The following is a 16,579-nucleotide window of genomic DNA, read 5'->3' on the forward strand; positions in this document are numbered from 1 at the left end:
CACCTGGTGGGGCCGATTATGCTTGACACACGGTGACGTCAGCTGTGAAACAGGACGCATCTCCAACCGGGATCATTGATCTCTGCTCAGCTACAGTGACATCACCTATTTCCCCAATTAGCCTAGCTAATGAAGCGGGTGGAAAAAAACTGCTGTTAAGAGTTACATAAGACATCCGTTCCACTACATAAGATACACTGACCAGCATTGTTTTCTGTTCTGTGAGGTCAACTATTAAGTGGAAGATTACATGGCAAAAACAATTACCTCCAGCAGGGGGTACGCAGAGAAGCAAGCAGAGAGAAAAGGTCTGTCTTTTAATTAGTGGTCCATTAGGCTGCTTTTAACAACGAGGATTGTGGGCAGTGTGGTTTCCTGTGGGTAACTACTCAATGCCACTACAAGAACTTAATATATTTAGCATTAGCCTACATCCTTACAGGGAAGTTTGTGTTTTTGTTATTGAAGACAGAGCTAACTGTGCATGGCCAAACTGTACCATACAGTATTGTTAGACTTTCAGCTCAGCTAGTGGCTTAGCTATTACAACAGTTAACAGAGCAAAACATGTTGTTGACTATGGCATAGCATTAGTTCCACCGCATTAGACACAATGACTATCACTGTGACAGCATCTCATTCACGAGCACACACACACGCACTCACTACGGAAACACACAGCATCTACAGCACAATGGTGTGTTTCATGTATGCAAAGCACATTTTGCAATAGCATTGGTATTGTACTGTACACATGTTGGCTGACATGCACTTTCCCATTTTACAGCACAATAGACTACTTACAAGCACAACGAGGGTCATACATATTAATATCCTACGTTAAATTAGGAAATTTAATTTTAGGAAAACACACGCATGCACACACACACACACACACACACACGTGTAGGCAGACACACACAGGGTATCACGTCTGTAACAGTGTCCTATTCAACATGACATGAATAGGTCTTTACGCACTAACTGTACATGACTCCATGAGCTGAGAAGGCTACAGAACGAGCGTTTCTGCTCATGTTTATGCATCTGTGCATATACAATCTCTCATTTTATACCACAGTACTGCTTCAGTGTCTTTACATACCTCTAGATCCTCATGCATTAAAGATGCATCTAAAGAAAAGCAGGACTTATTTTGTGGTGAGTGGTGCCACTTTGTCTAAATAATGGGCCTTGATTAATGGGCAAAATCACTGTGATAAATGTTATGGGTGATGCTCATAGTGACACACCGGCAGAAATGTATCACCTGTGACTCTGAAGTTACCTCCAGTTCTGCAGAGCGTTTTAGCGTCTTTCAGCTCATTGTACATTTATTGTTTTGGGAAACAAAAAAGGACCAATCAACCTGCTTTTTTGCTGCTTCATTGTTGGAGATCTAGATCTAGATTCCTTTTGATGTGAAGTATTTACTCAACCAAACTAGTGGCAGCACTTGTGTTCACACACACACACACACACACACACACACACACACACACACACACACACACACGCACACACAGACCCCTCCCTCCCTGCCTCCCTATTGTCTTGCTTGGCACCAGTTTCCATTGACACAGATGGTGATGGGAGAACGGGGTACAAAGAGAGACAGACACAGAGGAAGTTGATTCCATGAGTTTATGTCAGCTCCATACATTTCCCCCCATAAATCACATGTACCTGCCCCATACATCTATCCATTTGCCACCCATCCTTCCTTCCTTTACCTCCACTGCCTCCATTCATCACTCGCAGCCTCCATCTATCCATCAATGTTCTATGTGGACTCTTAGTACAATCTCAAAGCTCCCACCAACAGCCATTCATCCTTTCAATCCACCCATTTGTCAGTCTGTCCCTGAAACCAGATCCCAGCTTGTGTCATGACCTTTTACACACCTATTAACTTCTGAAACGTGACCTTTCAGTCATCCATCTTTTTCCCTCCATATATCCATCTATCCACCCATACACTGCTAAGTCTTGTCTCCAACGTAAAGCTGTGTGTTTTCTGATTCCTTGCAAACTCTTATAAAAACATTTCTTTCTCCTGATTGCTAATTTAGCCACCCCCTTACAGGATCAATATTAAAATGAACACTTACCAGCTGCATGCCACAGATGAAGGCCAAGGTGCACCTGCCACTACAGCACCCCATGGTGTCCTCCTCCCTTTCTCTCCTGTGATCCAGGTGGAGAAGAAACTCTGGGTAAAACTCCCAAATCCTCCAGCTGGACCTTCAAAATCCAAAAAGCCCCCGGAGGGACCGTCTGGCTGGCTGGCAGCCCAGGTAGAGGATCCTGCTGCTCGGCCTCAGCGAACAAAGTGCAGCCCCTGTACTCGCTGGAGCTCAGGGGAATAAAAAGGCTACTACTTCATTCAAATGGCTGGGTTGCTGACACTTAAACAGCCTGAAACGTGGTCCCCTGGATTTCCAACACACATAAGGTCAGTGATCAAAAGATGGAAAGGTGGGCCTTGGGGATGATTGAAGTCCACAAATTGTTCTTGATGTGTTCCGGAGCCAATTATGTAGGAAAAGCCTTTCCAAGCCTGTCCAACTGAAGGCAGGTGGTGTGGTGTATTTTGACTGATTAGTCAGAATTAAGACAGATTTCTGATAATGTGTGATCTTGACACGATCAAAACTACAGAAACAAAGGTTGCAGTGACTCTCCTACTTGTCCAGTCATCACCTACTGGACGAGAAAGTCTACAGTCACGTCGATTAGTCGCATCCTTGTCACAGAAATAGCATGGTACCGTACAGTAGCCACTTACTGTGAAATCAGGGAAAGATTGTGAGATTAGATGGTTATATTGCCCAGATTGAAATGCTCTTTTGTTTAATAATCCGATTAAGCGACACTCGGATTTGGTTGATTGAAACAACCTAATTTGTTCCAGGGTGGAGAAAACAAGTGAAAGTAGTCCCTGCCTCCTCTCATAGACCAGCTCCTCTCCTCTCAGGGGAAGTACCGGGCATGTCGCGGCAACATCCTTTCATTCACACCGTAACAAAAACACGGCGTTTTTGGGTTGTTTATCTCCAAAACCGCGGTTGTAATCCGGTATTTTTGCTTTTCCCCCCCAGAATTGTGTGCTTTATCCACTCAGAAAACGGTGGTTTAAATTGTTGCTAGGATGTTGGGATATGTCTCCAGACTGTGGAAGATGATTTCGGCTAACAAGTCCTCCTCCGGTGCATCTCCCAGGCAGCTCCACAACACAACCGCCGTTTTGTCAGCCGCTAATCGGTTAATTCACTGCCTCCTCCGTTACAGCGAAAACATCTCTACAACGCCAAAAAGACAGAAAAGCATGTCCACATTTCGGATGGAGAGGGACAGGGTGAGATTTCAGGTTGACTTAAGTCTCCAAACGTAACGTACACGAGGTGGTATGAGAGGAAAAACGGCTAAGTTTAGTTTGTCGTCTCGGTGTTGTCTTGAAGGAGTGAAAACGGGAGACAATGGGAACCAGGATGGACCAACGGACCGAGAGAGACAGCCGCGAGGAGCGTCTCGCGCCTGCCATCTGTCAAGTCAAACATGACGCAACAACATAGATATTCCGGTGGTGATTTTCAAAATAAATGTGTATATAGTCTTTCTTTCAAATGTCTTTTTATTGATTGTCAAAGGTGAATAAAACACTAACTGTACAAACAAAGAACAAACATACAGGTGATTACGGCTGACTACAGAAGATACATTCGAATAGATAAATAAAATAGTAACAGAAAAAGTATGTTGGGAAATAATGAATGAAAAATAATTATGTTATTAAAACACTATGTCTATAATACAGTGTGAGTGGAAAGGAGGGGAAGAATCCATTTAAGTAAAGATTGCTCATCGAGACCGTGAAGATGTAAAGCCAAAATGTTCAGTTTTACTTTTGGCAATATCAAGTCTGGATCAATGCCAATGGTGGAGGCCTAATAAACAGAACTCTGCTCCACATCTGCCAGTAAAGCCTACCCAAGGATTCAAGCACACTTGCTGCCAGTTCTGATCATTTTCACAAGAGAAAAAATGTGTTTATGACGCATAGATGCTGAAGTCCAAGGAGTATCCTTTATTGCGTGGTGTTCTCTATTTGTTCAGTTTAACCCTGTTTGCATCACATCGGATTGTCTTCTACTCCCTTTAGGATTTGGTTTCGTTTTTTGAAAATTAACTTCTGCACCTCAGACTCAAGTCAGGTTTTTCTGGTTAGGTTCAACATTTTTGGATCTTTCAATACTTTGTTCTACTTGCATCTCTAATACAAAACTGCCCAAATTGATCGGGCCCACATGCACTTGAGTTAAACACCAAGTTTACTCCTCAGCGCAGTTAAGCTTATACACATTTCATTTGTGGAATACTTTCACCAAATTAAATAGTTTTTGGTCATATTGTTGCTTGATACCTGATGATGGTATTCAACTATAAATCGAGCTTGCTCTGCATCACTTTTTATCTGCTCTGCTTCGTAAGAGCGGAAATTTAGAATACCTTTTGCGCAGGTGTCACGAAACAGAAGTCACCACACTAAGCTTAATATTTATTTTTCGTTTATATGTATGTTTTTATTCCCTTTTTTAAAAATAATTTGACTTGAACATTTCATTATTCGGACTCTTGCATGCTTTTACTTTGAAGGCTTAAGGATCTTACTTTTGTCCCTGTTGTCGCTGCCGCTGGCTGACTTGATGAGGCTGATGTTCCGCTCGGCAGGGGAGCGGCGGGGCTCTTTTCACTCACTGTGACACACAAACATAGACACAGAGAAATGTAGCTTTGGTCGGCGTGCAGCTGCTCAAGAACATGGCCTTCAACCATTATAGTGATTAAGACTCTCTCTCTCTCTCTCTCTCTCTCTCTCTCTCTCTCTCTCTCTCTCTCTCTCTCTCTCTCTCTCTCTCTCTCTCTCTCTCTCTCTCTCTCTCTCTCTCTCTCTCTCTCTCTCTCTCTCTCTCTCTCTCTGTGGGGAGTCTTGTCAAGATAATAATTTTCCCCCATTTCTCATTCACTTAATTGAAGGCTGAAGGGTTTCTTGTTAACCTGCTATTAAAGCTGAATATTTGGAGAAAAAAGGGGACAGAGCGTTTAAAAATTTCCTGTAGCTTATTAAAATTGCTCACATCTATCCATCAATTATTGGAAAGAGCCTTGGGTTAACACTTCAGAGGATGATTGCGTCTTTTATGAATGACACTTAATTTAGCTCAGTAGCTCTGTGTTGTTCACACTGTGGATGGAGTTCAGTTAAGGCCTCGCAGCTGCAGCCTACAGTCAAATTAAGCAACAAAAGGACTTTGAAAGCAAGCAATTAAAAGTGGGGAATCTGTGTGTGTGTGTGTGTGTGTGTGTGTGTGTGTGTGTTGTAAGGTCAGTTGTGCCACGCCTATGAAATAGCCAGTAGTTTAAACAGACACAGAGGTGTAGAGGCTATCACTGCTTTAGCTATACAACATAATGGCCTTCTTTCCCCTCACCATCAATCTCTGTCACAGTCTACCCCTCCCACACACACACACACCCACGCACACACACACACACACACCCAGGAAAACAACACACGCATTCAGATACACACAAACAAATGCACATGCACGTACACACACTTTCAAACCACACGCAGTGCAACAGGAGTTTAATTATGCCGCTAATCTTGAGTGACAGTGGCATGTATAATGGCTGATTCCCCAGGGGCCATGTGTCAAAGCGTCCACCCATTCATCCAACCATCCCTTCTTCGATTTATCATCTTACCTACTTAGTCATCCATCCATCCGCCCATGTTTCTACTCTCTCTCTTTTATCCTCAACATCCCTCTCTCTATTTTCATATCATTCCTGCTCCTCTTCTTTCTTTCTGTCCCCATCTTTGTCATCTATGTGGCCTTTTGTAATAGTCAGCCTCTCTAATTTTCTCTTTGTCACACATCATCTGCTCTCTCGCAAAGGTGACTGACCGCGCCAATTTAGCCCGTGCCCCGGGGGCCACCGATCACTGGGACCTTTGGGCTCGGTTCACCTGAAGGTGAGGCCCATGATGGTGAGGTGAATATATCAAACGTCTCATATGTGGGTATTAATCTGTGTGATTCTGAGCCGATATAAAAGCTATATAAAGTCTCTAGTACTGAAAGGAATAAATGAATAAATAAATCCATAATAATCCATTATTATGATTATAGTCAATGTAATATCTTTGTTTTTTGCACTGTTGGTTAGACAAAACAAGAAATATGAATATCTTTGGGACTGTGTAATGAGCATTTTCCACAATTTTATAGCATTTTAAAGACCAAAGTGAAAGAGTTTAATGTTTCTCTTGTAAAGAGAGAAATTAAAAAAATATTTTGTTTCTCATAAAAAGTGAAATTATTAAAAAATAACCTAGAAAATAATAATATTATATGTCGTTCTAAGAAAGGCACTCAAATAAATTGAGAAAACACATTTGTGTATGTTAATTGGACTGGTTTGCCAACATATGCTGCTTTCCTGTCATGTCAATAAAGAGAGAAAGTGACAAAGAGAGAAAGTATACCTTCTGCCAGATAGCGAGAGTGTGAGTACGTGTTTCTTATTATATCTGTCTGGACCAGATGTCACCAGATGCTTGCTGCTGCCAGCCTATCTCAGCCCACACAAACACACACAAACACATGCACAGACATACACACACATACACAAGGCAAACACACAGACCTTCTGCCACTCATGACATGCTATATCTCCTACACGTCCTATCTGCAAACTATCTATAACTGCAGACCCAGGTATTTGAAAATAGCTTATATGAATGTGGAATATCCGTTACAATGACTGAGCCAGTGCGAGAGCCGTCTCATATCTGCTGTTTACGCCACGCAGAATTGAGGATGGACAGAATTGAGATACAATTCGATATGGACAGAGAGAAAGTGAGGGGGGAGACGAGAAACAGACAGAGATGGAGAGAGAAGCAAAAATACAGAAAGAGAAAAAAAGCGTGAGGAAGGAAAGTGAAACACAGGACTCCACAAAAGGATAATGAGCTGATGAGATAAAAGTAACCTCCATGTAAAAATAATAAGTATCAAACAAAGGTGTGGAAATTATAAGCATGTCAGACTAAAACAGACTTTAATGTTATTAGAGTAGAATATTTTAATAGTAATTGATTTGTTGGCCACTCGGGGGCAGCGGAGACAAGCTGTGAACACAACACTGACATAATACCACCTTTTAAATTGATGAAAGCTGTAAAACTGAAACAAAACAGTCCTAAAACACAAAACAAAAAACTCACAACTCCATAGTTATAGGCCTTTTCCACATTATCGAAATCAGCTAAATCAGAGGTCTTCAACAGGGGGTCCGAGGTACTGCAGGGGGGTTGCAAAATCTTTGGTTGATTAAACAATTTTATATATATATAATTTTCCACAAATTTAAATGTCTTTAGATACACATTAACATGAATAGCTTAGTATTTAATGCACATTAACAGGGTAGCTTTGTTTATACATGGCACTAGGCCCAGTTTAATATAAAACACAATGTTATACAATATATATAGTAGGGGGGGTCCCTGCTCCATCTCTCCATCAGTTTGGGCGTCCTTGGCGTGAGAAACGTTGAAGACGCCCGAGCTAAATGTTCAGCCATGATGTTGAATTTCTTTTAGATAACACTAGTCTATTGTTTATTTAATTTGAGTTGTATTGACGGTGCACAATTGCCCAATAGAGTTACATTGCAGCCCGTTTTGCAGCTGCCAGCTGCAGGACTCTCGCTCGATACTGGACCAATTTTAAAAATTGTTTTCCCAATTAGTCACTTAGACACAAAAACATGGGGAAAATAGGATCCAGGTTGAAAAATACAGAAGTTACCCTTTAAGTGCTCTGGTCGTTTGACCTGGTAAATTGGTGGCGGCACATTTGAAGACATTTTGTCACCTGTCGCTGCAGTTTCCACTTTTTCGCAATATTTTAACAATTCAGGGGGCATTTCAATGTCTTTTATTTATTTATAGGGGGTGTTTGTTAGGTTGAGCATAAGAAGTGTGGTGGAGAGCTTCACTTTTGCAGCTCAGTGTCAGCATAAGATTTCCAATACAGACAGCTGTTACCTTTCGGGGGAGGAGGTGAAGTCATTCACATTTACACAGTAGGGACAGATCTGACAACATGGATTCACTCTAAATATGTAATATTTAGCATTATTATGAAGCTGACGCTGGACCAACATGGATCGGGTGACAGAAGGGAAGATGAGATCCAAACTGAGCAACATCTTGGCAAATATCTCCTGATCTCTTGATGTGCTTGTGTAGCAAGAGAGCATCTTTTAGGTGTTGGCTCAGCGGCACATGAGGTAGTTCATAAAGACACTCAGTTTTCAGCATCTCTCACTTCTTTTTGAGAAAGTTGCAGCACTGACGGCATTCATGTTGTCTGTCAGACAAGAAATCCACTGGCACCGAAAACTGAATTTCTATAGATGCAAAGCATAAACAACATGAAATCAAAGGATTATTCCCTATTTGCATATTATGTTTTCCCTTGGGATTGAGCATAAATATACATTCTATTCACCTTTTCTGTTCTCAGATGACAGTATTTGAGATGTCAATTTCAGTGTCATATTGAACATTTTACAAGGTCAAAAAGATTCTCAGTCTAAAAATATATATACTTTTCATGTGTGATATGTTGATTGATTTCTACTAATGTGATCAATTATGTCAAGTAAATGGGGGAAAGGAAAAAAGTGATTTTAATAATATTTTTAATGCAAGAAACATACTGCATATACATACTATATATTAGTGAAAAATAGAGAGAAGAATATATACACTTTCTCTTCCACACTTGAATAATATTTTAAGGAATTTCATCTATAATGATTGTAAAGCATTGCTTCAGGCTTTGTGAAATGAGTGTCTGATAATGATTGAAATTATTTCATATGCCTTCAAGTAATCCAGCAGCCAAGGTATCTTTGCCCATATAATTATTATTGCGCAGGGTGATTATAGTAAGCATCCTACTTTTTCCTGCTGCCGCCAACTGTGTTTATTATAAGACGCCTTTTTCTTTCCAGAATTCCAAAATCGTATTTATTTATTTGACAATTTGAGTGCAGGGTGAAATAATTTAGTCCAATTAAATAATGTCCCTGAACATTTTATTCACCTTGTTTAAGGTAAACAAGGACATACAAATGCAACAGAAAACACAAGCAGCAGCACTAAACACGACTGCTTCCATAAAGAAATCCATTTTAATCTTAAAATCTTAATCTGGGTCCGCAGTAAAAAAAAAAAAAAAAGGATAAATAGAGTGCTTCTACAGGTTACCATGCACAAACAAAGGTAGCTTTTGAGTGTGTGTGTGTGTGTGTGTGTGTGTGTGTGTGTGTGTGTGTGTGTGTGTGTGTGTGTGTGTGTGTGTGTGTGTGTGTGTGTTTTGTCTCTACCGTGTGGATGTAGACATACAGTATATGCCATGAATCACACACTAATTCCATTTTATTTGTGGAGCTTGTCTCAGGAAGTGTTTTTTCTTTTTAATAGGGTGTGTGTGTGTGTGTGTGTGTGTGTGTGTGTGTGTGTGTGTGTGTGTGTGTGTGTGTGTGTGTGTGTGTGTGTGTGTGCACACATACTCAGTCATGTGTGTGTGCCCGGAGGCAGAACTGTGAGTGCTATTAGACCTGGATATTGCAGCAGTAGCTCATGGGAGCTCAATACAATTCAGTGCGTTTGTCATATATTTATGAAGAGCGGGGTCTAAGAGTATAATGTAAATCACAACACGCTTTAAGTCCCATTATCGAAACCAGTCCTGGGTCACTTTCTACGCAATACATTTAATTCTACAGTTTCTGTCGGGATTACCAACTGTATCTGCACTTGAAAACACAATTCAGAAATCTCTATCTCTAACATTCCTATAATACGTCCTGCTTCTGTGCATTGTTAGAAAATAATTTCCCCTGTAAATACAGAGAAAGCAATATATTATCCCCACATGGATATATGCTATTGCCTCAATGAAACGCAGGGTAATTTCACCTTTTCCCCTCTGAGAAGAGAAGTATGCACTGAAGTGCTTGCAAATACAAACAGTGCTACAGTATGTTTAAACAGGTGTAAGTGTTTTAAAGTCATTCGATACATTCAATCAAATTACAAAACAAAATGGTATGTAGCCATGCATATTTGCTGCTTTTTGGTCTCATTTTGAGAAACTGCTCCTAGATGTTTGCTTCATTTGTAAGGGTTTTTGAGATATTGGGCTTTGTCATTTGTTTGAAATGAAACAGTGTGAGTCTCACTCCGGGGTCTGTGCTGTGACTCTCAGACTGGCTATGTTCTTATTCTAATTAAGACAAAGTAAACTGGGACATTTCCAAAGTTAGTCAAATGGGGCAGAGCGTCTACAAGCCCAGTGCTTCATGATGTAATGAAGGAGACGAGACAGGACGAAAGATGGAGAGATCAAAGTGATTGCAGCAAAGATAGATGGCGGAGACGTTTTCTGGCTAGAGACGGACTGAGAGTTCAGACAGAGTGAGATGAGATGGACCAGACAAATGAATAAACTTAGCAGAATTCAAGGAGACAAGACAGCGAAGAGAGACAGAGGAAAACAATTACAGTACCCTACACCGTACCTGCAGAGAGAAAGCAAGTAAGAAGTAGAAGCAACGAACAGAGAGGCAGAGAAAAAGGAAGAGACAGACAAAGAAGGGAAGAAGGGAAGAGATGTAGAAAAGAGGATATTGATTGGTTAAAAATGCATGGAGGTGGCTGGTGCGCAGCTCCTCATTGCTAATGCTCTGTGACCAGACAGTCTGAAGCAAAAGCATCATCGCCCTGAACAATTATTGTCAAATAAATCGTTTTTTTTATATTTTCTACTCTTACTCAGACAGGCAAATGGCACATTGAGTAACTATGTTAGTTACTTTGTCTCTTACACAAATAGTCAGTATGGATGAATCAGTCACACCATAATGTCTTTCAAAAATAAATCACCAATTGAAATCACCACAAGGTCTGCTATCAGTTGTTTTAAAGGCAAAATATGTAGTATTTTGTATTAATGTCCCTGTGACCGTCTCTTATTAGCTTTGGTAGAATTGCTCCATTCTTTTAAAACTTTTTTTTTTACCTATAGTAAAAAGAGACATAATGTTTACCATGTTTTCCATCTTTGTTACCACGATAACACTTGCTGATAGCACTGGAACAATTCAAGCTGAGGCTGATGGTAATGTCACTAGTTTTGTAGGTCATAAACTAAAATATTGGACAGAGTGAAACTCAGAAACTTAGTGAAAATGTAGTTCAAACCTGATCTGACTTGTTGATACTGCAAATGAAGTCAAAGTTTGCTAGTGAGATAGCCAAAGCTAGCCGTGGCTAAAGCTAAATGTGCTTCTTTTTATTTTAAGCTGTTTCCTATAATTGAAATATGACAATTTTGATGAACTAACTTCTAGATAATTTAGTTTATTATCTCACATAAATGAGGTAGCAGCTAAATCCTGTCATGGTAATAAAAACATCTAAACTAGCCGAGCTTAGCAGAGAGGCAAGAACTGACATCTCAGCTTGTGGCCCTTGTAGAATTCACAGTGTAGTTTGGCTACTTTTATATCACGTAAGCTATTTAAATGTATTGAATTTCAAATGAATAGGCTACATTACATTGATTTTAGGGTAATTATTAACACATGATGACCCCCCCCCCCCCCCCCCCCGCCCGCCCCTCATACTCTTTTGCGTTTTCCCAAAAGGCAGAGAGCAGTTTTCAGATCTTGTGTTCTCTGTCTTCTGCCTGTCAATTGTGTTTTGTTGTAAAAATAATAAATATGGCAAAAATAATATAATAATGTCAAAATTATAACTGATCTTATCGTTATTTCCTCTGGTTAGTTGTAATATTAGTCCCTGAGCACTAATTGTTTTTGACACTGTGACTTTAACTTCCACTTCCTCCCTGCCCTCTGCTGTCTTTCCATCTGTCTGGCCCGCTTCTGCCAATACTGTGTTTGCAAGTGTGTGAGTGCGCCCGTGCATGTGTGTGCATGTGTGTGCATGTGTGTTTCTTGTATACTGTCCAGTACGTTTCCAGGTCTGTGAACTTGTATCAAGACACAGCGTGGTTTGGCGACTGCGACCAGCAAGTGCCAGTGTGATGGAAAGAACCACACGACCGGCAGATCAGAGTCAAGATGAGAGGAATATCACTTCCTGGCTGAGCCACAAAGCCAAAATTACTGCGGAAGGCTCTTGGGCCACTCAGGTACTTATTGGATACATCCAACTGGCCTGCATTCCAGTCAGTCTGTTTCCTGTGAAGAGATGTTCACAGCCAGATTTGTTTGTGAAAGCTGGCATTGAAACAAAATGAAGAGCCAGCACAAATGTAGTAGGAGCTTTTTAGAATTTGGCAGCCAGAAATCAAAACATATTTGAATGAAAATGTTTGAAGTTCTGTGTCTATTCACTCTTTAAAGTCTGATATAATAGAAATACATTTGTTTAAATTAAACCTTGATTTGGCAGACGTTTGTGCTTTAAAGAGACTTAATGTTTCCCTGTGTACACACATCGAGAGCAATTACAGGTTCAGAGTCTTGCCTTGGGACACTAACGGCGACGCAACTGAAAATGTTCAACTCGAGCAACAAAATTCATGTGACGCTGTTTTGCAAAAGCCCACCAAACTTAAAATGACGACATTGAGGTCCTGACATTGTTGAAACAGAAATGGAGGACAAATTTATTGTAGCTGTCTGTGGACATCTTTCATCAATAATAAACATCTTAAATATATAATGTTATAGTTACACAGTACATAGATATGTTATAAAACAATCACGTTTGGGTGTCGATGGAGCAGCTACAAGCACAGCCCTGATCGATCCCAACTCTTTGTTGTTTGATTGTTGTCTTACGGACAAACCTGACAAAGCGTGACTTTTCATGAATCAACATCATGTTATTTCGATGTCCTTTCAATCGCATTCACAGAAAAATCTGTTTATTTCGGGTTCATTCTGTTGTGGTAAATCAGATGAATTCAGCCGCATGTGAATAATCACAAATGATCCTGCGGTCAATCATACGCGAGTAACGCAAGGCAAAACATTTGCTTTGCGTTTGGTGTGAACACAGCATCACAGGTACAGAGAGTCTTCAAAAATCTATTCTACATTGTGGGCATTCAGTTTCAATTCTATTGTACTGTATTTTATAGTAACACATTGTCACTCCAAGCCCCCGGCCTGTTGGATTTAGCAGATTTCATGCTAATACACACGTCAACTCCACTGGTTGACATAATTATCTGAAACAGCAAGAATTTTTTTTCCTTGCCAGCACACGCATTGACAAACTCATTGTGTGTGTGTGTGTGTGTGTGTGTGTGTGTGTGTGTGTGTGTGTGTGTGTGTGTGTGTGTGTGTGTGTGTGTGTGTGTGTGTGTGTGTGTGTGTGTGTGTGTGTGTTATCCTATCAGTAGTATAGCTGTGGGCTGGTTACATTTGCATAATGAAGTCAATAACACTGGCCTCCTGGGAGGGAGCATGGTGACATTATTACTAATTTAATAAGAAGAAATGAGTGTGTGCATATGAGTGTGTTCGGGGAGGGAGAGAAACAAAGATGGCGTGGGACAGTTTGTGGTATGAGATAGAGATAGATATAGATAAGAACATAAGGTAAAAAGTGGAAAAAAGGAAGAGAGATGGAAAGAAAGGGATTCCAGGAGCAGGAGAGAGGGGAGGGAGGAGGGAGGAAGTGTAACTAGAACAGGTTGGATAAAAGAACAGAAAGGGGAAAGAAAGAAGGAGATAGAGACCAAGAGGTGAGGGTGAGAGGAGGACATAAAGTTAGAGAAGCAAAGAGAAATGTGGAGGGAGGGGGGGAGGTACAAGGTGAGAGAAAACAGGAAGACAAAACACAAGTGTAGGTGAAGGAGTCAGACGGTAATGAAGAAGCAGAGAGAGACAGAGATATATGGTTGATGTGTGACTGTTGTCTTCTTCACTTCTGTTTTAATCACAGACTCTGTGCCCTCGCTGTCCTCTGCTGGTACAAGGCCTGCAGCTGTCTGCAAGCCCAGAACTGGTAGCTGTAGCCTCTGTGGCAGCATTACTAACACAGAGCATGAGCCAGCCTGTGGACCCAAAATACATCTCTAATTGTAAGCCACGCAGAAATGATGCATGTTCAGTCTTTTACAGCCAGTTGTGGAAGAAGTATTACAATTCTTTACTTAATTAGTCAAATTAATACCACGCTGTGAAAATACACCATTAAATATAAGTTCAAAACCTTGTACTGAAGTAAAAGTATTTAAGTATTATCAGCTAAATGTACTGAAGGTATTAAAAGTAAAAGTATTTATTATGCAGAAAAATGATCCCTGTCAGTGTTTTACTGTTATATGTGTTTGGATTAATAAAACTGCTGCTTTCATGTGTATGTTGCATATTTATGGTTGTGCTATTTTTTAACTACTACTGTTGGGTAGCTTCATCTACAGCAATGCATCATATTCTAAAAGATCATATGGATATGGATCATATGTTTGTAGCTTTGTCTAAAAAGTCAACTTTGTATTAGCTCAGAAAAACAATGCATTTTCTAACTGATCCAAGACCCTTTATCAATTGTTTATTTATCTTATCTTTATCTTATTTTCTCAAGACAAAAGGGAATCCTTCAGTTTATCAAAAAAATCACATTCAAAATCAGGAGATACATTAGAAAAATTATAATCTCTAAAGTAGTAACTAAAGTCAGATACAGAAAGTAGAAAGTACAACATATCAACTGCGTTAATAAAGTGGAGTAGAATTATAAAGTTGAATAAAATGGAAATAGCCATACAAGTACCTCAAATGTGTACTTAAGTTCAGTACTTAGTTACATCCCACCACCTTTTACAACCTACGCTATGATAAATAACTTCATTTTACAAAGACAAAAATATTCTCTTTACTGTAAGTGAGACTTTATTCACGTTACATAATTATTATCACATATTGTTGACCAATCTCACCAGATAATGAATGATGTCATATTACCCTTCATGTTATGTTCATGCCTCTCCTTGTAATTTGATAGGTCAAAGTAGAAAAAGCACAGATGTAACTAATATCATTAACGATGGCTCTGTACAATTTAAAGATCTGCACAGCTGTTTTCACTTATCTGGTTAATTAGACATCCACTCAGGTTGAAGTTGGACACAGAGCTATGCTGGAGCTATGTAGGGTTAATAAACCTCATGTAGCAACACTAAAGGTGCAACGTCTCCCGAACAGGTACAACAAGACCTTTTGAAACTGTTTTTAATTAAACTCTTTCACAACAGAGTGCTGGCATACATTACATCTGTCATTGTCAACTAATAACTGGCATTGTGATCTCGTGGTAGACTTACTAATCAAATACTTTTATTCACAGCAAACCGGTAAACTGATGCACGCACGAGCACACGCACACGCACACGCACACGCACACACGCAGACACACGCACATACACACACACGAAATGTCAATAATAAAATGGAGGTGAATGGAATTTATTTTGTGGTTTAAAAAAAATGAAAAGTCAACAGACAATATCTGCAGTTTACGCTGGAACTACTTTGTATTGAAGAAATAGTCCCTATGAAAACTGTAACAGTGTGGTCTGTGTAACCCCCCTATCCAACCTCATTGAACAACAGCCCCCCCCTCACAACTCTCAATTCAACCCCTATACGCACCTTAACCACTTGACATGACATCCCGGTGTAGTAGCATTGTGATAAAATGCAGCTTCCTGGTGTTTTCTATTAACTCTAAAGTCTGTAGATATAAGTCAAAAGAGATACGTGTTCTAGAGGTTCATCCCACATGTCAGGTTTGTAGAAAAGTAGAAAAATTGATTTCCTGCCTTACTGGTAAGCAACAAAAAAGCTTTTAGTGGACTCAGACCTTAACAGTAATTAGAGTCTTAAACTATAACTTAAGGTCATGCCAGTTGTGACGTACAAAAACTTTTATCTTTAACATGAAAATGTTCAAGTTTGTTAAAAGGCTGCAGGAAATGTAGAAGTTGCAGTCAGACAATGCAGAGCTTTATGGGATTTAAGTCCTGCTGGAAGTGCAACAGTTTGCCTTGGGTGTTGGAGTGGCTTCTTGGTCCTGTGCTCCCAGCTGCCACAGGTGTGTGTGTGTGTGTGTGTGTGTGTGTGTGTGTGTGTGTGTGTGTGTGTGTGTGTGTGTGTGTGTGTGTGTGTGCTTGTTCACTGTCCAGGGTTCTGAACAGGCATCAGAAGGACCGGATATCCCTGCCGCTGTCTGAGGTTCTGAACATCAGCCAGAGCCCGGGGAGCTGTGAAGGTTTCTGAGCTAAGAATTTCAAGAGGCCAAAAATATCCTCCGATTTTGAGTGTGATGCTCTGAAGGATAGTTTCAAAAAACCTTTCAAAATCCCAGAACTACCAGGACGTTTCTGTGCTTTAACTGTTCAATATCTAGAGATACAGAGGGAGGAAAGAATTACTCAGGATGTGTCTC

At 40.2% G+C, this 16,579-nt stretch overlaps 1 protein-coding gene across 1 annotated transcript in view; it reads right to left on the minus strand.

The window, feature by feature from the left end:
* The window catches only part of nkain2 (sodium/potassium transporting ATPase interacting 2), a 70,721-nt gene extending 67,191 nt beyond the window's left edge, over window positions 1–3,530 (minus strand). Inside the window, exon 1 of the mRNA XM_029425347.1 lies at window positions 2,112–3,530. Coding sequence (XP_029281207.1) covers window positions 2,112–2,165 — 54 coding nt within the window. The 5' untranslated portion in view covers window positions 2,166–3,530. The remainder of the gene's footprint in view (window positions 1–2,111) is intronic.
* Window positions 3,531–16,579: the final 13,049 nt, after the last annotated feature.

Source organism: Cottoperca gobio, chromosome 24, assembly GCF_900634415.1.
Source record: "Cottoperca gobio chromosome 24, fCotGob3.1, whole genome shotgun sequence".
NCBI lineage: Eukaryota > Metazoa > Chordata > Actinopteri > Perciformes > Bovichtidae > Cottoperca > Cottoperca gobio.